Consider the following 22,989-nt stretch of genomic DNA (forward strand, 5'->3'; position numbering starts at 1 on the left):
ATTGTCTACCTTAGTGCATGTTCTTGAAGGTTCATCTAAAAGACAAGAAATTCTTAGAGAACAACACCTTAAGAAAGTCATTGATGATCTAATGACTGGAGAACTTGTGAGTGGTCGGGGCTTAAATCAAGAAACTAGCCTTCAAAGAGCTTGTGATACACGTTGGGGTTCACATTTTGGCTCGTTGTTAAAGTTGGTTCTTATATATGATTTTGTAATAGATGTTCTTTTGATAATTGAAAATGATGGTCTGGTGGAGCAAAGAGGTTAAGCATATGCACTTCTTAATTCTTTGCAATCTTTTAAATTTGCATTTATTTTACACTTGATAAAGAAAATAATGGGAATAACGAATGCACTATCTGAAGCATTACAAAGGAAGGATTAAGATATTCTGAATGCTATGGGTCTGGTCAAAATTTCCAAGCAACAATTACAAACTACTAGGAAAGATGGATGGGATTTTTTACTTGATGAAGTTTGTTTGTTTTGTGAAATACATGAGATCATCATTTCAAAAATGGATGAAATATTCATTACTAGTGGGAGATCTCGAAGAAAAATTCAGCCAATTATAAACCTTCACCACTATCGAGTCGAGCTATTTTGTGCTATGATAGATTTACAACTCCATGAACTCAACAATCGTTTCAATGAAGTCAATATGGAGTTGCTTCTTTGTATGGCATGCTTGAACCCACGTGATTCCTTTGCAGCATTTGATAAGAAAAAGTTAATTCATCTTGCAGAACATTATTCTTGTGAGTTTTCTAAGTTGGATATTCTTGCACTTGACACTTAATTGGATACTTATATTAATGACTTGAAATCAGCTAAGGAATTTCTCGATTTAAGAAAAATCTCTGATCTAGTTCAAAAGTTGGTGGAGACTAAGAGAGATATTGTGTATCCATTGGTTTATATGCTTTTAAAGTTGGCTTTGATTTTGCTTATTGCTACAACTACAGTAGAAAGGGCTTTTTCAGCTATGAATATAGTGAAGAATCGGTTACGAAATAGAATGGGAGATACTTGGATGAATGATTGTTTAGTTACTTATATTAAAAAAAATATATTTCGTGAAGTTCAAAATGAGAAAGTCATAAACCGTTATCAAAATATGAAAACTCGTCGTGAGCAATTGTAAATAGTTTAATTTGTTTTTGAAAAAAAATTATTATTATATTAATAATTTTGAAATTGTCTTTTTATGTTTTTCATGGAATATACATATCATTTGTACTTGTTGGTGATTTTTTTTTTTTTTTGCTTAAAAAGTAGAAAAAGAGTAGTTAAAAAATTTTAGTGTTATTTTTGCCCCCACTAAGATTTTTTTTCTAGCTCCGCCACTAATACCAGTACAAACAATTCTTCATTTCTTGATCAATGGAAAAGTTTTTAGTTTTGCTCAAAAAACAAAAACATAAAATTAATCTTTGAAAGCACAGAATTATATACTTTATAAAATATAAAGGTCAATTTCTATTGATTAGGTTCAGCATCTGCTGTGCTAAGTACAAATAATTAAACAAATCTTGAATGCAATCCTCAACATGATAGACTAATCTATTCTATACATCTTATTTAATTGGGTTAAAAACAAAAAAGCCCCCTGTGATAAACCTAATACACAGAAAAGCCCCCCATGGTTTCAAAATATACAACACGACCCCTCATGCTTTGAACTAAATTGTAAAGGTGACGGAATCCGTTAAACTTAATGGAAATGACATATTGGAACCTAAAAAAAAAAATTTATACCTAATTTTTATCAAATATACCTATTCTACCCATTAACTCTCAATTCTCTCTACTTAGAAAATAAAATAAATAAGTTTTTTGAGCTGTTTTTTTGTTGAATTATATCAGGGTATTTTGGTCATTTTGACCATTTCCGTTAAGTTTAACGGATTCCGTCACCTTTACAATTTAGTTCAAAGCATGAGGGGTCGTGTTGTATATTTTGAAACCATGGGGGGCTTTTCTGTGTATTAGGTTTATCACAGGGGGCTTTTTTGTTTTTTACCCTATTTAATTGGACGAATTAACACATACAATGAATCCATTACTCAAACTTATATTACTAGTTTCATGTTATATTCAATTATTATCTACAGTTTTTGATGAGCACAGCGTTGAACAAATCGTTGTCCTCATGGTTATAATGCAGAATTGCTGATCTATTGAGTGCTTGAAGGCATTATCCCAAAAAAAAGAAAGAAAAAAAGAAAAAAGGACCATCGAATTGTGTGTAACTCATTGACTCATTCACCGATCAATTCAACTCCTGCAGATTCTGCAGAATCGTTGATGGGGTTTAGAAATGTGTGGATATCAAATGGTATTGGTGCATTTCGAATAGGCAAGACCATCCTTCTGATCACAACCTGGTTTTGCCTCGTCTTGGGACAGAAGCAAATATTGGAATGAGATTTTGGACATGATGGCGGCATCCCACATGTTTGTGCACATGTGGTATCTATATGTTTTCTAATTTTCACTAGTTCTCAACAGTTATCAGCGTTAACGGGTTTTTCAATTCCATCATGAAAATCTGGACGCTTCTATTATGCACAGATAGAATCTTCTGCTTATGATGCACAGAACCAATAGAAAGTTAACAACTCAACAGGAAACCAAGTTAATTGATTTTGGCACATCAACGAGGACAGATAACCAGTGTATACAAAAGTGTACAGTAAAGTATCTACAATATATGAAGGATTGTCTTGTTAAATACAAGAATACAATGGGCATCAATGTAATGCTAAATTCAAGGAACTAAAAATGAAGACACCTAATACAAGTTGTCAAACTTTGATTGATCTAAGGTTAAAATGAAGAGCCATAGTGGCGGTGGTAGAAGGAGAATGGAAAAAGAAAGCAATGGCACTGCAATGTTGACAAATTTGTTAAAGGGAAGCAAAGAAAAGAAGCAATCTGAACAAAAGAGGAAACATTTGTGGATAAAATGTAAGTTTCGTAAAAATCGGTAAGGATAAAATAGTTGATATTTGATATATTATTGAATGGATGAAGTAGTTCATATCTAGTGATAGAATAAGGTATTTATCTCTAATTTTTTTGGGAGCTACGGTAAACAATAAATACCAAATGAAAAAATACTTATAATTTTATCCCAAATTTTAGTTGTTATGGAGACTTGGGTCCATCTATCACCCACTTGTAGAAATGTTAATTAATGAGAGGATTAATGATTATCATTAAATTAGTATAGTTGTCTAGGCTATATATTAAAAATAGCAGGCTGTGATAGATTATATTTTTGAAATTTCAAGAAATTGAAAGATGAACCAAGCGATGATTGGATGTAGAGAGCAAGCTCAAGGCCAAGAATGTTCACTGTTAATTCTTCTTGGTATAAGGGTGGTGATACTGGCGTTGTTGGAACCAACCTAGAACCTTTTTGTTATGGAAGTCACACCACAACAATGGATACGGAAGTCAAAGTCAAAGAATCACACAATGGCCCCTTGAGATTGCAAGTAAGTTACAGTACCAACACCTCAACACGTATGGCCAAGGATATATTGGAAAATTTGAATGATGAACAAAGAAATGCTGTACGGAAAATTGGATTTGGTTCTTTGTTGTATCTTGAAGCTCTTGAGGTGGACATGGATCTATTATCATGGCTGGTGGTTAATTTTGATTGTGAAAGGTGCACTCAAGATGTTCATCGATGCAATGTCAGAGTAATGTTAGAGGATGTGGAGCACATGATGGGGCTATCGTCAAAAGGCATCAACATTGCTGCATTACAGAACGGCTGGTACATAGGCCCATTGCATGAAGAGCAGCTAGGTATCAAAGTAAAAGATGAAAAAATAATGTTTGCTGAGCTTAAAAAAAATTTGTTATTTTCACAAAGTCATAATGTTGATTTTAAGGTGAAGTTTGCATTACTCTTAATTGAAAAAGTATTGGCTCCAAGTAAGGCATGCCTATTGAGCAGGACCTTGATACCATTTCTGCACGAGGAAGAATTGTTGAACCAAATGAATTGGGCCAAGTATGTTTTAGATGAATTAGTAGCTGGGATTAGACAGAGCAAAATCAATAAAGCTACTTCTATTGATGGATGTGTTCTTTTTTTGATGGTAAGAACCCGATTAAATGAAAATTACTCTTGCATGAAACAACACAATAGCATTAGATGGAACACTAATATGATTTTTTTCATAATTATGTGTAGGTGTTCTATATGGAGCATTTCACAATATATGGCAATCCCCATATTCCTCTAAATATTCGAGCGATACTGGGACTGCATTTCTGGGGAGAAGATAAACTGAAGAGGAGGATCTATAATTTGAAACAGCTTGGGGTCTTTAATGGAGCCAATGTAAGTGTCAAGATAGTAGTTAATATAAAATTTTAATACCTATTTTTGATTGTCATTATTGTTATATAGGTTGAAGTGATTATTGAAGATTCAATTTTGATTTCCAAGGCGTCTATGGAGGATAAAAGAAACTCACTTATGGATAAGAGGATGACTGATTTAGAAGAATCTTACAAAGAGTTGAAAGATGGATGTAAAGTGGTTTGTGAGTCAGTGATTGCCTTGTCACGATCATTGGAGTGTATGCAAGGAGTAATTGTTAGTGAAATAAGAAGGCTAATACAGAAATTTGATAATGAAAAGTCTTGTGATTATAGAAACAAGACGAAATTAAATATTCTGAATTGTCGAATACCCCCTACGATGATTGAACATTTTTCTGGTGATGCTCAAAGCAATGGGGTACCAATGCCATTATGCGGAGATGACAAGGAGGCACCAATAGATGTAACTTCTCCCATTTAGCCGGCAAGTGTTGAGATAATAGCTGATGAACTAGCTATAGATATGAAGAAGAGAAAGGGTAGCTCATTCTCTACCAAAAAATGCATTAGAAAACCTTTTAGACTTCCAAAAGCTGACTAAAGGTATCATCTAATGGGTCGCCAAAACTTAGACTTTTAAGTATTGCTCGCCAATGTCTTGCATCCAAGCACATAAGTCCTGGAGCAATGGACAAGAGAACATTAATGAAGACGAAGGTTGGTCATAAGCAAAAACATAAGGTATTATCATTTGTTGGAGCATTATTTGCATTAATGAGTCGTGATTTTTCTAAATCATCATATTGACTAATAATTATATTTGTTGCAATGACTTGAACATGATGAAGCCCATTGATATATGCCTAGGCCTCACTCTTGATTAGCCAATTGAAATTGTAAGTCAATATTTAAAGACGTTGACAACATGAGAGTTTTCTGCCTCACTAAACTAACCCAATTAGTTTAACCATGACCCTAAACATATGGTAACATGGTAATCCTAGCATCTCCATTTGTTCACACGAACACTGCATAACTTGTGACTCTCAATTGTATAGGACTCTCCATAGTCTATTTGAATAGGCATGAACAATGAAGTGGATGCATTGGACTCCATCATCCATCACGTTGTACCTAAAATACATACCTTGGCTCTTCATCTCTTTCCTAACCTTTATAAATATGCGCCTTGTAGAGATTTCTGTAGCATGCCGCTCTAAGTAATGCATATCAGCAATGGTAAGAGGGAGGCGTGCTCTGTCTCCGCGTCCAACCTTGCCTCCTCATGTTGAAGCCATGCCATTGCTAGGTCAAATGCCCTAACTGACTCAAATAGGCTTTGCTCTTTGTGTAGGTATATCTTTAAAACATCGTTCATCTTCTCTAAATGTTGTGTGCTCCTCATGCCATCAAAAAAGTTTCCTCAGAGATATGCTAATACCCATCTTTCCCTTTTCTTGTAAATGTACTTAATCCAATCGTGATTCTGGAGATTGTATAAGGTAACTAAAAACTGGTCAATGGAGCAGTTTCTATACATGCAATTTTTGAACCCTTTCCTAAACTCATCATTAGCAATATTTAAGATGAGATTTTGCTGTATGTGCCATGAACAAAGGTGATGCTTTGCATTCGGGAAGAACCTCTTGATTGCTTTCCTCATCTGAGGCGCCCATCCGTCACAACTGATAATGGTTGTTTGCCATCCATTACCTCAAGAAAGTTTGTTAAGGATCCATTCATAAGTTTCAACTTCCTTGTCAGGAACAGTAGAGCATGCAAAAACAGACGTGCAAAAATGATTATTAATGCCACACATCACAACCAGTGGATGCGCATATCTATTTGTGTTGAAGGTACTATAAAAAACTATGACATCACCATAATATTTGTAGTCTTCCTTAGAGCAAGAATCCGACCAAAACAATCTCCCTAACTGGCCATCGTAGGTAACGGTAAAGTTAATGTACACTTCAGGGCAGCATCCTTCTTTGCAAATAGATATGCAATTGCATCCTCTGCATCCCCATCTGCAATTTCCTCCATCCGACCGGCATTCATTCTATTAAATAGATCCTTCATAGTGAATGAGACATTTTGATATCCACCACACTGTAGAACAAGTAGTTTCATAATTTGGCTAGTCTTCATGCCCACACGACGTAGTGTGTGTGCTTGGGCATAGTCAGTATCAGAGACCCTGCGGTGTCATTTCAAGAATATCGTGGTACTTGGGCATGCCAATTTATGGGTATGGAGCCTCACAAATTCGCTAACAACATATTTATCTTCCTCGGATGCGTATCTTATCTTGAGAGTTGCTTGACAGTCAACTCTAGTATCTGGCCGAGGCTCCTTTCATCTGTCCTCTCTATTCATGTGTTTTGGATCTCTCCGACTTTCTCAACTGCATACCCATTGCCTATAACGCACCCTTCCATTGTCATCTACAAATTTATAACCCTTTTGAACAGTGAAACCCGTTGCCCTAGCAAATAATAGATAAAAAGTCTCTGCTTCTTCCATGGCGTCAAATGTCATGGACATCACATCATTATCATCCAGGGTTGCATGGTTGATGGATACATTGCCTCTTCGTTGATTGCCATTCTTACCCAGCTGCTCTCCTCGGATAGACAAGTCATTACCTTCAATGTGGTAGTATTCTGATGGTAGTACAAGGTTGGTATCCCATATCAAAAAATTTTGCTGATAATACTCAACGAGTCTCTTTCCTTTGGGATCATCCGCCTCCATTGCCTTTGGAACGTTGATCTCAAACCCTAAACTAGAATAAAAATAGCGATATTTTAGCCTGTGATGTCTTCTTCGTTGGAGCACATGCATGCTCAATGTTAGTCAGAAAACAAATTTTCTGGTCATCCAAATAACCAATGGGCATTTTTTTTCCTTACTTTTTTGGCCCATTACCATATTACTTCAACTCTACAAAGCCCAAGTAAGCCCAATATTATTTTATATATCACAGAAAATAATAAAATAATATACCTATTACTAGAATTTATTCAATGTACTTAGTCAACTTCAAATTCTAAATTCTCTAGCTCATGTTACATACAAGAACTAGAGAATGCACACAAAAAAAAATTAAAATCAACTAAGTATGCTATTATTTTATATATCGTGCAAAAGTGGACTTAACTTAACCCATTGCTCAGTTTTCAAAATATACTACTGACTTCTTGTAATTGGCTTCAAATACTAAATTAAAAAAAAACTCAACACTATGTTACATAAAACAAGGTATGGATGCACACAAAAAAAGACATTTGCTTGTTACCTTTCTTTAGACTGTTCCACGGTACATCTACCGATTCCATTGCCAATCCTTCACTACAGGCATTGATCTCACATTCATAGCCCCCTCCCCCCAACACTTGCCTTCTTCCTAGTAACAACTACAATTTATAACGGGGATTCAATGTCACTGCACCTAATTGTTGGGCTTTTTTCACTCCCTTATTAACTCATGGTCTTTAAAAATGTATTTACTACCAGCTTTAATATAGACAAGTAACCAATTCTAGCACGAAATCCCTACTTTTCCCATTTTGGGACAATCATTTATTTCGGACTTTCCTTTACACATAAATTTTCATCTTTTTGCTCTCTGACCGAATTTATTTATCATTCATTCACATTTACTTTATCATGCATATTTTGGAATGGAGATAGGAAGACTTTAAACTTTTTGAACATTACACAACACAATTTTATTTATTACACCATTTACTACCTGCTTTATAATCGGCTTAATTATCTCCATACCCATGCCTCATCCCTATTTGAGAAATTCATTCATAATGCCTTTTGGTCTTGACATTACATTTCACCATTGTACTATCTGCCAAAATTTATTGCACTTCTAGCTTACATTTACTCATATTCATATATGTTTTTGGATTGTGCAAAGCTATATATTTCGAGAATTTTGTGCAATTACATTGATTTCAATTTTCAAAATTTGAATGATTAACACAAATATGAGCACCACCTCATAATTTTCCAAGATGCTTAACATACAATGAAACCATGTTAATTTTTTTTCTAGACATAATAAATTTTGTTTCACATCTATTTCTACTCTATACAAAGAGAAAGGGGTGGACCCAAGAGAGTCAATGGGGAATTTGGAGGGGGCTAAACGAACTACCACCGAATCAGACGAGTGCCTTTATACTCACTAGTGAAATTATAATTAGCATTATGCTTCTATAATTAGCAATATTAAATTGGACACCAAAAACTCTCTAATTATAATTGGCATTGTACTCCTATAATTATAGTTGTACAAGATATATGACAATCACAGTTCATTTCATAGCTTTGAAATCGGAATTGATATTGTAGATGAGTAATCGCAAAATTAATTGAAAATTTGGTTTTAAAAACAAAACTAAATTTGTCAGTGCCTAATTATAAACATAATTGACATAGAGGACTTGAATATATGTTTGAGGGAGAAAAAAAATAATTCTTTTCAATATGAGCAAAAATTGTAATTGACATAGTGAACTTGAAATTGAAAGAGAGATTGGATATGTTCAATACATGTGTTAAGATAAGATGTTGTCACTCAATTAGAAGTTGAGATTAAAATCGATGATAATTAACGAATATAAGTTTACTTTTGTTTGCAATAAAGATCAAACAATTGTAATAGTCTTAATTAAATTGGAATTGAAAAACTGCTATTGCAAAGTGTAAATTAGACTCCAGCTTGATTTTCAATACTGGCTTAAAAGTATTATGTCAACTATATAATTATGTTTGTGAATCAAATTCACTATGTTAATTATGATTGTGATTAATTATCACAACCACAAATTTTGATTTCTTCAAATAATGTGTTAATTATGTTTACGATTAACATAATTGTGTTGACTGCGTACACTCAATTCTAATTTAACAGGTATCAAAGTCTGAATACGCCACTTATTATATTTGTTTGTATCAGAGTTTTGTTTTATTATCCAATCCAAATGTCCGGATCAGTGTCCAAAGCATGTCCATTTTTCACTTCAACAAATCTTTTTAAATAATAAGGTTGAAGATATGGTATCTTATTTTACAACTGCAAGAAACTTTCAGAGTCCAGCGGTGTTATTGATAATTGCCTTTTCCATGTAAGCCAATTGTAGCTTTCAAGATTCCACGTTATTTTGTTCCAATTCATATAAAATATGCATGAATTCTTACCATAATTTATTGTAAGACAATTGTAGCTGTCGAATTTCCAAGTTATTTTCTTCCAATTCATATGATAAAGTAGATATGATTTGATAATAGTATTACACCCAAAAAAAAAAGGATTGAGAGTAGAGATCTAATGGTCAATTCACGCAAACCCTCTACGGATATTTGCAAGTTGAGACAACGGATTGCGTGACAATTTCAATAAGAAGATAGTAGATATTTGCAATTTCAACGGATTGCGTATATAGCCACTTTGCGGGTCAAACCAAAATATGCTTATTTCTGTCTCTATTGAGAGCACCACTATCAAATTCAACTTTCTCGCCTTCAGAAATTCTTCCTTTTCAGAAATGGACATTAGTCAGTTTATCAAAGACTTTGACAATTAACCCCTACTAGCTTTGCAATAACTCTGACAAAAATACATAAATAGGGCAGGCTGCTAAGAGTACGTAAATTAATTTAGAGTAATGATGTCTTTTTTTTTTTTAATAAAGTGAAAGATTTTGAATTCATTATCTTTTATAGACAATATTTTTTATCTTATCATCCAATAGGGCAGGCTGCTAGGGATATTACGGAAGCTACTTTTCTTCAAATCTTCACTGATAAATTAAACTACATGGGTTATGTGAATACTTTAAAACGTTAGGGGAGAAATGAACAATAGACAAAATCACAGGGGGATTTGCAATAATTCACCCAAATTCGACAAGGGGCAGAATACCATATGGTTTTGCTTGATTTCGTCGACCTCTAACTTTTCATTATTACGTATGCTAAATTTGGCCTTTTCAATTTTCACAAATTGCTTCGCCCGCTATAAATTTGGATAGATAGCCGCAGGCTCAAGCATCAAAACTCATTCCTAACAACAAAAGAAAGTGAAGGGGAAAAAAAACATAAGCAATGGATTCCATTTCGCTGCCAGAAAAGCCTCATGCTGTTTGTATTCCATATCCAGCACAGGGTCACATAAACCCTATGCTGAAACTAGCCAAGCTCCTTCATCATAAAGGGTTTCATATAACCTTTGTTAACACAGAATTCAACCATAAACGTTTGCTAAAGTCTAGAGGTCCTGATGCCCTCAATGGCTTGCCTGATTTCCAATTTAAAACCATTCCTGATGGGCTTCCTCCTTCTGATGTTGATGCCACCCAAGACGTCCCCTCCCTTTGTGAATCCACCACTACTCATTGCTTAGGTCCATTTAGAGATCTCCTTGCAGAACTTAATGATCCCTCTTCATCACAAGTGCCCCCTGTTTCTTGCATAGTTTCTGATGGAGCCATGAGCTTTACTCTTGAAGCTGCCGCAGAACTAGGCGTCCCAGAAATATTGTTTTGGACTCCTAGTGCATGTGGATTCTTGGGTTATATGCACTATGCTAAGCTCATAGAAAAGGGTCTCATGCCACTCAAAGGTACTCTTCAGGCCCAAGAACTTTTTGCGGTATTTCTCCTTTGAGCTCTCGTGAGAGAGACTTTTAGCACTAGTTGGATTTCTGAACTTCTGCACTGCGAAATAGATATAATATAACCCCCTTGGCAACTAGCTTGATGGCATTTAAGATATTAATAATTACTGTATCTTCTTTTTTATTTTTTAATCGAGTTAAACTTGTGAATCCTTGTCAATTACAGATGCAAGTTATTTGTCAAATGGATACCTTGAGCAAGCTTTGGATTGGATTCCCGGGATGAAAGATATACGTCTGAGAGATCTTCCAAGTTTCTTAAGAACTACAAATCCGGATGACTACATGGTAAAGTTCGTACTGCAAGAGACTGAGAGAGCCAAGAAGGCTTTAGCTATTATTTTGAACACATTTGAGGAGCTGGAAGAGGATGTTATAAATGCTCTGTCTGCCATCCTTCCTCCCATCTACGCCATTGGGCCTCTACAGCTTCTCCAGAAAGAGGTAAAAGATGAGAGGTTATCAGTTGTGGGGTCAAATCTTTGGAAAGAAGAGCCCGAGTGCCTAGAATGGCTTGATTCAAAGGATCCCAATTCTGTTGTCTATGTAAACTTTGGAAGCGTCACTGTTATGACTCCTGACCAGCTTGTGGAGTTTGCGTGGGGACTTGCAAATAGTAAACAAACATTTTTGTGGATCATTAGGCCTGATCTTGTCTCTGGCGCCTCTGCAATTCTTCCTCCTGAATTTTTGGAGGAAACTAAAGATAGAGGCCTATTAGCAAGCTGGTGCCCTCAGGAACAAGTTCTCAGCCATCCTGCCATTGGAGGATTCTTAACTCATAGCGGATGGAATTCAACTCTCGAGAGTATCTGTAGTGGGGTGCCCATGATTTGTTGGCCGTTTTTCGCCGACCAACAAACCAATTGCTGGTTCTGCTGCACCAAATGGGGCAATGGATTGGAGATAGACAATAATGTTAAGAGGGACGAAGTTGAGAGCCTTGTGACTGAGTTGATGGTTAGAGAAAAGGGAAAGGACATGAAGAAAAAAGCCTTGGAGTGGAAGAACAAGGCTGAAGAAGCAGCTAAAAGTTCGGGTGGTTCTTCTTACTCGAATCTGGATAAGGTGGTCCAAGTGCTTCTCACCAACAAGAGGCACGATAAAGATAAATTCTGATGCTGCATTCTCACAAAACATGGAGAGAACAGGTATAGGTGTTGTGGCCAGAAATGCAGAAGGAGAGTTGATGAAAGGATGGGCAAGAGCTGAACTCAAACATAGCGAGCCACAGGTGGAGGAAGCAGTAGCAATCAGGATGGGATTGCAGATGGCCTGGGAAGCTAACTGGAAGGCAGTAGAATTCCAGTCGGACTGCAAAGAGGTGGTGGACATGATTAACAAGGAAGATAAGCAGCAAACCAGGATAGCCATCATCCTTGAGGACATTGCTAATATGAGATGTTTGTTTGAACAATGTACTTTCTCCTTTGTTCATAGAACTGGGAATGGCTGTGCACATAGCTTAGCAAAGTTTGCAGTAAAGCTAACAAAAAATGTTGAATGGGAAGTGTGTTTTCCCATGTGGCTCCTTGAGAGAGCACAAAATGAATACAGAGGAAGCAGTTCTGATGTATCCAAGTCTTGTAGTATCAAGTTATGAAATGAAATGAAAGTATGAGGTTTGACAAAAAAAAAAAAAAATTTGTAATGAATTTCTTTCAATTCTATAAATAAATTATCTCTATTTACGGAGGTTACAATCCTTCAATGTTCTTTTGTGCTTATCTTTTCCTAGAAAGTTAATATTGATTACGAACTCCCATTTAGCAAGCTACGCAATCCTTTGGAATATATTGAGGTCCCTGTCTGCATTATTAAATGCAAAATACTGCAATTTGGCATGGCATACTGTGATGGCAAACATTTGATCAGGTCCTCGAGTCCAAGAACTACGCTCAGATTATGTGAAGTTAAAGATTTTTTTTTTATTGAATACATGAATTCATTAACATTTTTTTTAATGGATACATGAATTCATAAAAAATAAAAAAGAGTTGCAATATCAAGTTATACACTAGTTACGGACCAAAAAATCATGAACCTAACTTATTTCGGATATGGTGCTCTTCAATATTGAATTCATTTATAAAGTGCAGAGAGTTTAATTATAGCAAATTCCCACTACTCTCAACATTTTTTTTTATTGTGAAAATGGAAGAGCTTGAATTCAAAATCTTTCATTTACACTCTCTCCTTTGAACCATCTAACCTATTCCTACCTCGGTTACTAGCTCTTAACTTATTAATAAAACTGCAGGTTGTAATGTTGGACGTCAAATTCTAACCCTTTTTAATTTTTTTTTCTTTTTTTTATTTGAGAAAAAAGGAAGGCCTCGTTCTCATGAATTTTTTTTAATAAGTGAAAGATTTTAAATTCAAAATCTCCTAATTTTACCAGCTAGCCAATCCAACATTTTCCTAACATTGAGTGTGTTTGGATTGTTAATTATTTCACTTTATTTGCACCCTATTTACACACTGATTTGCTTGCATTATCAATACATTTTTCAATCATCTTTTTATCTCACATACATCATATAAAAAAAGTGCTACAGTATTTTTTCATAAAATTATCTCAAATAATTTATAATCCAAATATAGGTGATGGCAATGATTGAATGCAGAAACTATAGGCGTGGTCTGGAATATATAGTCAACATCCAACAATTAAATGTTCGCGTCCATGCTCACTTCTTGCAGGCATTTTATAGTTTATTATACGACCACAAAACTAAGGTCAACAATCAACGCCCCCACCCAACCCTCTCATAAGCCCGCAACCCTCTCACTCCGTGCTTACATCTGCGTTTCTCAATCTGTTGTTTTCTCCTCCATTATTAAGAGCATCCACAATGCTATTACACCTTGTGGAGTGTAATCCATATGCTACGTCAGCATTCCACTTTCTTCTCTTTTATTACATTTTCACTCACAATGGATTACACTCCATAATGTGTAATAGCATGGGTCCACAATTAAATCAAATATTTATTTTAAGGGCAAATTATCCAATTGGCCCTTAAACTCTTTGTCTAGGTAAAAATAAACTCCTTATCTATTTTTTGCTGACTTTAAGCCCTCGAACTTGTAAAATTGGGCACCCGTGACCCTTTTAGCCAGTTTCTCCAGTTTTGCAACCGAAAAGCCAATTCACACGAATGACAGTGTGCTTTTTCAAATGGCATTTTTGTCCTCATTTTTTAAGAAAAAAGGAACAACTTCTCCTTCTTCCCTCCATCTAACCTAACATAACCCACGCCTAAAATCCCACAACAAACCAGACCCCGCCGCCAACTCACCTCCCAACCAGAATCAGCTCGTCCGAACCCCCTCATTTCTCGACCGGGTCAAGTCCTTTAACTTCTCTTCCTACGTCTCCGAGCAGCCCGACCCATTTCACGCTGTGACCTAGAAATCCGACCCACGTTTAAGTTTACTAGTTGTGCAGGTAGCATTAGATCTTTGGGGTTGACAATATTCTATTACTAGCTACTATGACTTTTATCTAAATCTATATATGCTGGCTCAGATTTAAACGAGATGGGTTACATCCATTCTTGTTGAGGGAAGAAAGAGGGAAGAAGAAGGAGTTGTTCCTTTTTGCTTAGAAAATGCGGACAAAAATGCCCTTTGAAAAAGTACACTGGCATTCGTGTGAATTGGCCTTCCGGTTACAAAACCGGAGAAACTGGCTAAAAGGGTCACGGGTGTCCAATTTTACAAGTTCGAGGGCTTAAAGTCAGCAAAAAATAGATGAGGGGTTTATTTTTACCTAGACAAAGAGTTCAAGGGCCAATTAGATAATTTGCCCTTATTTTAATAATGCATAACTCATATCCCATAAATAAATAAAGTAATTTTTAAAAATAATTTTGTTATTTTTAAAAAATAAAGTACTAACTTTCATTAAATTTTTTACATTTTGAATTTTTTATTTTTTAAAAATGATATTATTACTTTTTAAGTTTGAATAATATATCTTTTTCTATCTTTCAAAAATTTGGCGGATTTTGAAAATTTGATGGATGATTGGAAGTGGATAAATTTGGGGGAAATGCATAATTTTGCACATTTGTAGGAATACCAGAAAATGGGTACTTTGGAAAATTTTGGGGGTTTTGATTTTGTGAGGATGATGAATTTTCTATATTTGGAGCATTTAACATATTTGTAAAACTACTAAAATTTTCATCCATAATCACAAAAAATGAATGAAATGAGTGAGAGAGTAAAAGTGTGTGAGAAAGTAAAAGAAATAATAGAGTAGAATAGTGGGATATGTTTTAAAAAAAGTGTTGTGTGTTTATATAGAAGGTTAAAATCTAACCGTTAGATATAACCGTTGGAAAGTTAAAATATGTTGTGTGCTGGCAAATTAACCGTTGAAGCAAAAATTGAATGTAACCGTTGGTGGCTAAAATTACTTTACATTTAATCATGGATCCCACCTTCTAATGGGATTACACGTATCATGGAGTTCCAATGACCAATGTAATCCCCATGACACGGCTCCAATGGGAGACCGTGTTATGGAGTGGTGTAATCGCCCTCCATTACACCCGCGCTGCTGTTGCTCTAAGGAAGTGATTATGCTCACCTTTTTTGTCATACATTATGTGGGACCCTTTATTGAAAAAAATAAAAAAGAAAGAACAGTACAGTCTTCTGAGCCTACAAATGTTTTTACGCAATAATCGCTCTAATATCAAATTACAATTTGAATAAAATAATTTAGTTCATAATGCGTTACATGATGGTGTAATGTTAATCCTATTTGTCAATAACTGACAGAAGATATTTATGTCATATCCATATACAGAATTTATAATATAAAAAGTTAATTACATGCAATTCATTTTCGATAATAAGTAAGTATTAATTTTTTATGTACTTGCAAGTGAGGGTAAAAATGTTAAAAGTAGAATATTTGAGTTCCAGCTATTATTGACTATGAAGTCATCCAATTTTTTATCTTTAAAAAAAAAAAAGAAACTCTTTCCCTGGTTTGAGTGCACATCTCTTTATGGTAATACATTTAAAATATAGTAAATTTTTATGCATTGTCAATGTAAATTTTTTTTTACACTAACAGATTTAGATCATTTCATATAATATGAATTTAAAATTTGAAATTCAAATAATATATATGTGACATATATTAATGGCTGCTAGTGTAAAAAGGTTACCGCACTGTTAGTGCATAAAAAGTTACTTCTTCAAAATAACAGACCAAAAAAAACTAATTTTTTAATGTATTTCGAGAACCTTGACAACTTTATACTAGTAAAAGTCAACATCTCAAACAATTTTCAATGTACATATATATATATATATATAGATACACATACATACTAGCTTAACATGCTAATACGTCAATGGAAGATTTTAATCTCAAACGTTTAAACATGTGTTTTGCCCGTAACAATAAAATTGAGGCCATATGCTGCTTACCCAAATACAAGTTGAAGCCTCATAAACACCAAATTTGTTGGAAAATGAAAATAAGCATTTGGATATTAGTAATTTTTTGATTACTTAGTATTCAATGTTTCGGGTCGAGGACAAAAATAGTAGAGAGGTTAAAAAAAAAACTCCCTTCAGGAAATCACTTGTATTGTGCTCTTGTCTCTTGATAATTTTTCCTTGGGAATCACTTACAATGCTCCCTTGCTGATCTTTTCCTAAAATTTGGGATAAATCTATAGCATTTTTGTGATGCAATATATATGAAATAAAAAAAAAATTAAAACCGTATTTATAATGTAATTAATTTTTTTTGTTGCAAATAAGGCCAATCCAAACAAACTAGTATCTTGTAATTTTTCTAACGGCACTTGACTTCCTTTTCTTTCTTGGCTTTTAAATATGGATTGGCTGCCCATGTACTTGTAAGTTACTAGTTTTTTTGGAAAGTGCCCATGATCTCATTCTACAAGTTGTAATACCAAGGCCTAATACAGAATATGAGAAGGCCACATGTGGGCCGAAATAGGAGCTTAGAGGAAGGAATCTCCATGCTCGTCCCATAAGTGTAACTCAACTACTGGTACATGATAAGCTGCATAATCGAAAGGTCATGGATTCGAATCATCACGAAAATAAGTGAAAAATTAATATTGATCCTCTTTATAGAAAAAAAGCTAAGTAATTAGGAATTTTGAGATCCCTTGTTCAATTCATAAATAATTTTCTTTCTCCTTCCTTTTATAAAGTCCAAAAAAGAAAAGGAAGACTTAGCTCCATGCTCTAACTCAAAGTGAACAATTAAGTCGTTCTTTTTCGTGTCTTTTCGAGGGGTCCGAAGAAAGTTGCAATTAATAGGATTTCCCTAATCCTTCTTTCCTGAAAGAAAAAGCATGAAATTCTTTTTCCAAAATGAAAGCCTTTCTTTATTTTCTTTACTTGGTGTACCTACTTGAGCCGGATGAAAGGAAATTTTCATGTTCGATTTTGAAGGGGGAGATCCTATAGGATCATGTCTCCAATTTTCTTTTGCTAGGCCCATAACTTAAAAACCCACTTTCTTGCTATCAGGAGGTTCATTCAAATATTAGATCCAATTTTGAAAATACAACATTCCACCTTTTTTTTTCACTGCCCAAGGCTTTGATTTTCGAACGTATACAAAAATGCTTTAGTTGGGCCTCGACTTTGCCACCGTGGTCCATACGCATGATGTTAACACAAAAATAATTAGTCTCAAATTTACCACTGTTTGTTGTCCAAATATACTGACCTTGTTCTCAATTGATTTTTAATACCCGATTTTTAGATTTTGATTAAAAAAACTATTTTATCGTGTTTACAACTGTTTTTCATATTCTGATTTTATGAATAAGAAAGCTGAAAATCTAAAGTATTAAATCATCTTTTACATAATGATAATTAGCAAAGAACAAGGCCATTATTTGAAAGCTAATACTTGCAATTACATTGCTGTTTATAATCATAAGAATACACAAAACATTAAAAAGAGAAAAAAGAAAAACAAGTTGGTTTGAAGAAAAGCTAACTAAACCAATATTTTCATGATTCATAATGTTAAAGAGTCCAAGTCTACTTATCTATTGAGTGCTCAATCAAGGGATAATTAAAAGGCAAAATAAAATAGAAGAAAAAATTTTTTGAGAACAAAAACAATAAAAAAAAGAAGTACCATTTTTTTAGAGACAAATTTCATACACGGAGTCAGAATGCTAGCCCGTTATATTATTACAACACTAAATGAATTACAAAAATTTCTTTTTTTTAAAGAATTTTAGTACAAGTGAAAGGATTCAAATTTGAAATCTTTCTAATTATTCAATTCATCGCCCTCCAAAATGAAATACAAAAATTTCGAGCGACCAAACCTGACATCGAGAACAAACAAGAAAAAGGTACACTCGAGGACGAGAGGTTAGCAAAGTTGTATTGTTGCAAAAATGTCCAAGTGTCAAGCCAATCCCCATAACTATTTTGAAAAAACTAATGAAGCCCTAGAGAAAGGGGAGAAAAAAACACTTTTGTAGTGTAACATGAGGACGTCTTCGTGAAGGTTCTATCCAGGAAAGAACCAAAAAAAAAAAAGTGAAGCATACCAGCTTTGACCATGCCATATATTCTTTTTTTTTTTTGAGGGTTTTTTTTTCTTCCAAAAAAGAAGCAAAAGCAGAATTTGTCCAGCTTGGTGGCAATTTTCTAAATTTAACAACCGCCTTTTCCTACCCAAAAATAAAAAAATAAAACCGACCTGGTCACAGGAAATTACGCGTACATCGAATCTTAGCCCAATTCCAACTTGGAAAAGACCTCCTCATAGCCGTCCAGATCATCAACAGCCGCTTAATCCTAACCGTCCATTCTTCAACAAACACCTATAAATATCCCCAACCATCCCCCGCGCTTTTATTAGCCCGCGGCGGTTTGGCTGTTAGGTAAGAATCGTCTAACTCGGTTTTCTGCATCGGTTTAGGGCTGTGAAATTAGTTAAATTGGAATTGTCAATCGACGGTAGGCTCTGATTTATTCATGATTGCTTTAGGTGGTAGCTCTGGTATTCGGCGTTTTCGCGATCATCAGATAGTTCGAGTTTTTTTGCAATAGTTTGGTTTGTTGATATGATGATAATTTGTCCATCGTTCCAATTTATCGGACAATTTTGGTGTCGGTTTTCCTTCTTGTTAATGTTTCGAAATTCACCTTGTTGTAGAATTGGCAGAATGGAGGAGAGAAGCGCTCTGTTGGATGGATTTGAATGTGGTCTGAAATTTGGGAGTTCTTCTCTAATCCCCTCTTGGTCTTGGGTTGTTCTTATCTTTGCTTGATAAAGTCACCGCCTTTATTTTATGCGGTCACTGCTGACGAGCTCTAGGTGTTGTCTTGATCTTAGGGGAGCTTGGATTCAAAGGTTTGGTCGTGATTATTATCCTGTTCTCCTGTTTTACAAAATTTTGGGGGAGTTTTTCTTTCCCTACTTGTGGCTTTGTGCTATTTTCCCGAACAACGATTGGGAGTTTTTTTTTTGGATAATAATGATTGAAAAACCATAGGAGTTATCCAACATACATGACTTTGTTTGGTATTCCAGTTTATCTGACAATTTGGCATCACATTACCGTATTGTTGTTGTTGCTTAGAGATTGGCCTTCCTTTTAGAACGGTGGAATTCTGGCCTTACGAGGAGAGGAGATGTTTTGACTGGTGCTCTAAAATCGGGAAATTTACCACCTTTTAGGGAGTTATTATTATCTGGCTCTCCATGTTGTCTTGATCGTAGGGGAGCTTGGAGTTTTGGTCATTGTAGTTACCCTGCTATATTGGTTTACGAGATTTCATAAAAGTTTGCTCTTTTCCTACTTTTTAAAAAAATTTTTTTTTTTTAAAGCTGTTTTTCCTTAGGACTGATGGGGACCTTCTGGATATGGTGATTGATTTGCTCTGCATCTACCTCGTTAGGATTGAAGGATTGAACAACTCAAGTTGTCTGTTTCAAAGGAACTATTTAACTTCCTTGACATGACTTTGGTTGCTGGAATCTGGGTACAGATGACTCGGAGGTTTGATGACAACTTACGTCTCTTGTCCGAAATCAAAGGCTTTTTGCATTGTTAACAAAGGGAGTTCGCACTATTTTTTCCTTTTTGCTTGAGCCAACTTAGTGGTTTTGACACCTGTAAATATCTCATGTCCCCCCCCTTAATGTTAGGATCTTGGAATTGAGACCTGTATCTTCTAATGCATCCAAAGGCATTTCCTCTTCATATTTTTAAGTAACTTTTTTTGCTCATGTATTTCTTTTTTTTTGCTGACACTTTGTTTAAAGTTGTACTGATTATTGGTCTTGTTCCAGGGGGTTCCCCTTCATCCCAACCTTTTTAGTTGTGGTTGCTCTAAGAGGTAACTGGCATCATCAATTATGCTGTGTTGTTCAAATAGGAAGTGTGAATTTGATTGTTTTCATCATTGTGCATTACATGATTTTGGAGATTTTCTCGTCATATGCGTGATGGTTAGGGCTTCTTTTGGCAGCTTCTAAATGGTTGTTCGGGTTATATGTCCTCAGCTGTGTAGTAGGCGTTTTTTGGAAGGAGTTCTGTTTCTCCACCTGCATACTTGAAAGTCGTCTCTTTAGGCGGATGTGGAATTTCAAGTTTTGCAATACTGGGTTTGTTGTCATTATGTTTTTCTCATACATGACAATTTATTATTGGAAGATTTTGACATCAGTTAACTTTATTGATATGTTATCTCTACAAAATGAGTTGGGGGCACAACTATCAGCATTTAAAGAGTACGTGAAGGAGAGCTATCCTATCCAAGGGATGTGACAGTTTAAAGTGTTTGAAAGTATTTTTCAACATTTCTATGCTGATTACTGTTTATAACAATCTATATTTGAAAGCCAACAGTTTGCGGGTCATTTGACTTTGTATACTCATGGATTTTTGGTGATTTTGAGCTGTTGTTGTGGTATCTCGGGGCTTCCTTCTTCCAATCAAAGCTTATCTTCCTTGTCTTGGAGGAGTCCTCTTCTACCTTGAGCTAATTGCACCTAGTTGTTTTTGAACTTGGTGGTTTTGGGAATATTTTTAATGTCCATCTCTCATCTGTACTATAGTGGCTTGGATTCAAGATTGATCGTTTAGTACTGTAGCTGTGAATTATCTTCAACATGATTCTTGAGCCAAAAAGTTGAGCAGTTCTTCTCTTTGATACTTGGTGTGACTGGTTTTCTTAACCAACAGTGGACAGCTTTTGGTTAGTCATAAACCCATTCTGTCCTCTAATTTGATGAAGAAGTTTGTGTGGCTAAAATGTCTGAAAAGAGCTATCAACACCCTTATGCTTATTACTTCCAAGTCTGTTTGTCTATCTTCATTTTAGGAAGAAGCTTGGAATTAAAGAACTCACTGGGTTAAAGTGATTGAATGGTGTTCTCTGCTTCTTTGGAGCATTACATTTTTTTTTTGGAATCATCTGTAAGGACTTTCTGTGTTTGTTGTGTACGATCTTGGGTTTGTGTCTCCCTGTTTTCATCGAGATCTTTGCTTTCTTCTTCTGAGCCTAACACCATTTACATTGTTTTGGAGGAACTCTTTTCTGCCTCTGACTAATTGATCCTCTGTGCATGATCAATTTTCAGTTTTCTATTGATGTTGATGTCTCCTCTCTATTGTTGGAACTGGGGTGCAAGATGGGTGTTGTGCTTGAAGATTTCCTAGGCTCTTTTATCTGCTTCTTGATAATTTGGCGAATTCATTCTGCTGTTTGGCGCAGCATTACAATTTATCCATCTGCATGATGTTGTGAGAGAAAATGGGAGTCTCTTTGTCCCTACTTTCCTTCTGAGCTTTTCTTGATGAAATAGTGGATAACATGTCATCTTCATTTTGGAAGGAGCTTGGATTTGGTGAGCTCAGTGATGTCATTAAAATAATTGAAAGGAGTTCTCTGCTTCCTCGTGTATTACTTTGTTTGAAGATTGACAGTTCTGGGATTATCTGTAACAACTATATATCTACATCTTAGGATCTTGGGTTTCAACCATGCTGTTGTCATTTAGATCTTAGGCTTTCTTTTGTCAAAGGATATTTACATCATTGAAGGTCAAACTAATTGTTTGTTTGTGGTTGATCAGTTATTGGTTTTGGGGATGTTATTGACGAATATGTTTCCTTTACTCCAGCAGCTTGCATTCAAGTGACATCCCAGGCTCTTTTATCTGCTTTTGATTTTTTGTTGGATTCATTCTTTCATTGGAGCAATAATTATTTTTAATTTTTGGGGTGGCAGTGAATTCTACTGTGCTGTAATGCGGAGAGAATTGCAAGTCCTGTGTTGTGGTCTACATGATTTTGCGGGAGAACCGGAGTTTTTTGCTTTCCCTGCTTTTGCTGTTAGGTTTCTCTGAACAATAATGGACAGTTTCTGGTTAAATTTTGAGAGGCTTCATCATCATCATTTTAGGAATTGAAGAAAGTCAGTGTGCAGTTATAAAGTGATTGAAAGGAGTGTTTGTATTACTTTGTCTTGGGTTATCTGTAACGCCTTCGCATATTTGTTTTAGGAGTTTAAATTGGTCTGAGCTGTTGCAGTGACATCTTCGGTCTCCTTCAGATTAAAGGCTATCGACGTTGGTTTGAAAGGAATTCTATTCTGCCTAAACTAATTGTTTGTTAGTGGTTGACAATTGACGATTTTTGGGATGTGGTAGCATCTGTGTCTTGTTTGTATTCTAGGAGCTCAGGTTCAAGATTGCTCTCATGGTAAAATCTCTGGCTGTTTTATCTGCTTTTGAAGCTCGTACTGGTCGGCATAGTTTCACGAATAACGCCCATTCCTGCTCTTGTGGTGTGGTTATGAAATAATTGTTTGTTCTGATGCAATTACTAATTGCAGTTCACCCGCCTAAGTTATAAATGTATGTTTTTTCCTGGTCTATGAGTTGATTTCAGTGG

The 22,989-nt window shown here is 35.2% G+C and overlaps 2 protein-coding genes across 2 annotated transcripts; both read left to right on the plus strand.

Annotated features, from left to right (window-relative positions):
- The first annotated feature begins 10,476 nt into the window (after window positions 1-10,476).
- Window positions 10,477-12,166, plus strand: LOC113765389 (7-deoxyloganetin glucosyltransferase-like). Its single transcript, XM_027309552.1, has 2 exons — window positions 10,477-10,993; window positions 11,214-12,166. Exons 1-2 carry the CDS (start codon window positions 10,477-10,479, stop codon window positions 12,164-12,166), a joined length of 1,470 nt encoding a protein of 489 aa, XP_027165353.1.
- Window positions 12,167-12,185: 19 nt separating this feature from the next.
- Window positions 12,186-12,650, plus strand: LOC113765398. Its single transcript, XM_027309564.1, has one exon. The coding sequence runs from the start codon at window positions 12,186-12,188 to the stop codon at window positions 12,648-12,650; it is 465 nt and encodes a 154-aa protein (XP_027165365.1).
- The last annotated feature ends 10,339 nt before the right edge of the window (window positions 12,651-22,989 follow it).

Source organism: Coffea eugenioides, chromosome 1, assembly GCF_003713205.1.
Source record: "Coffea eugenioides isolate CCC68of chromosome 1, Ceug_1.0, whole genome shotgun sequence".
In the NCBI taxonomy this organism is placed as follows: Eukaryota; Viridiplantae; Streptophyta; class Magnoliopsida; order Gentianales; family Rubiaceae; genus Coffea; species Coffea eugenioides.

Excerpts from the sequence above, each read along its gene's own strand:
- LOC113765389 (XM_027309552.1), top strand. The coding sequence starts at position 10,477 with ATGGATTCCATTTCGCTGCCAGAAAAGCCTCATGCTGTTTGTATTCCA. Across the intron at positions 10,994-11,213 it reads GGGTCTCATGCCACTCAAAG|ATGCAAGTTATTTGTCAAAT; the intron begins GTACTCTTCAGG and ends TGTCAATTACAG.
- LOC113765398 (XM_027309564.1), top strand. The coding sequence starts at position 12,186 with ATGGAGAGAACAGGTATAGGTGTTGTGGCCAGAAATGCAGAAGGAGAG.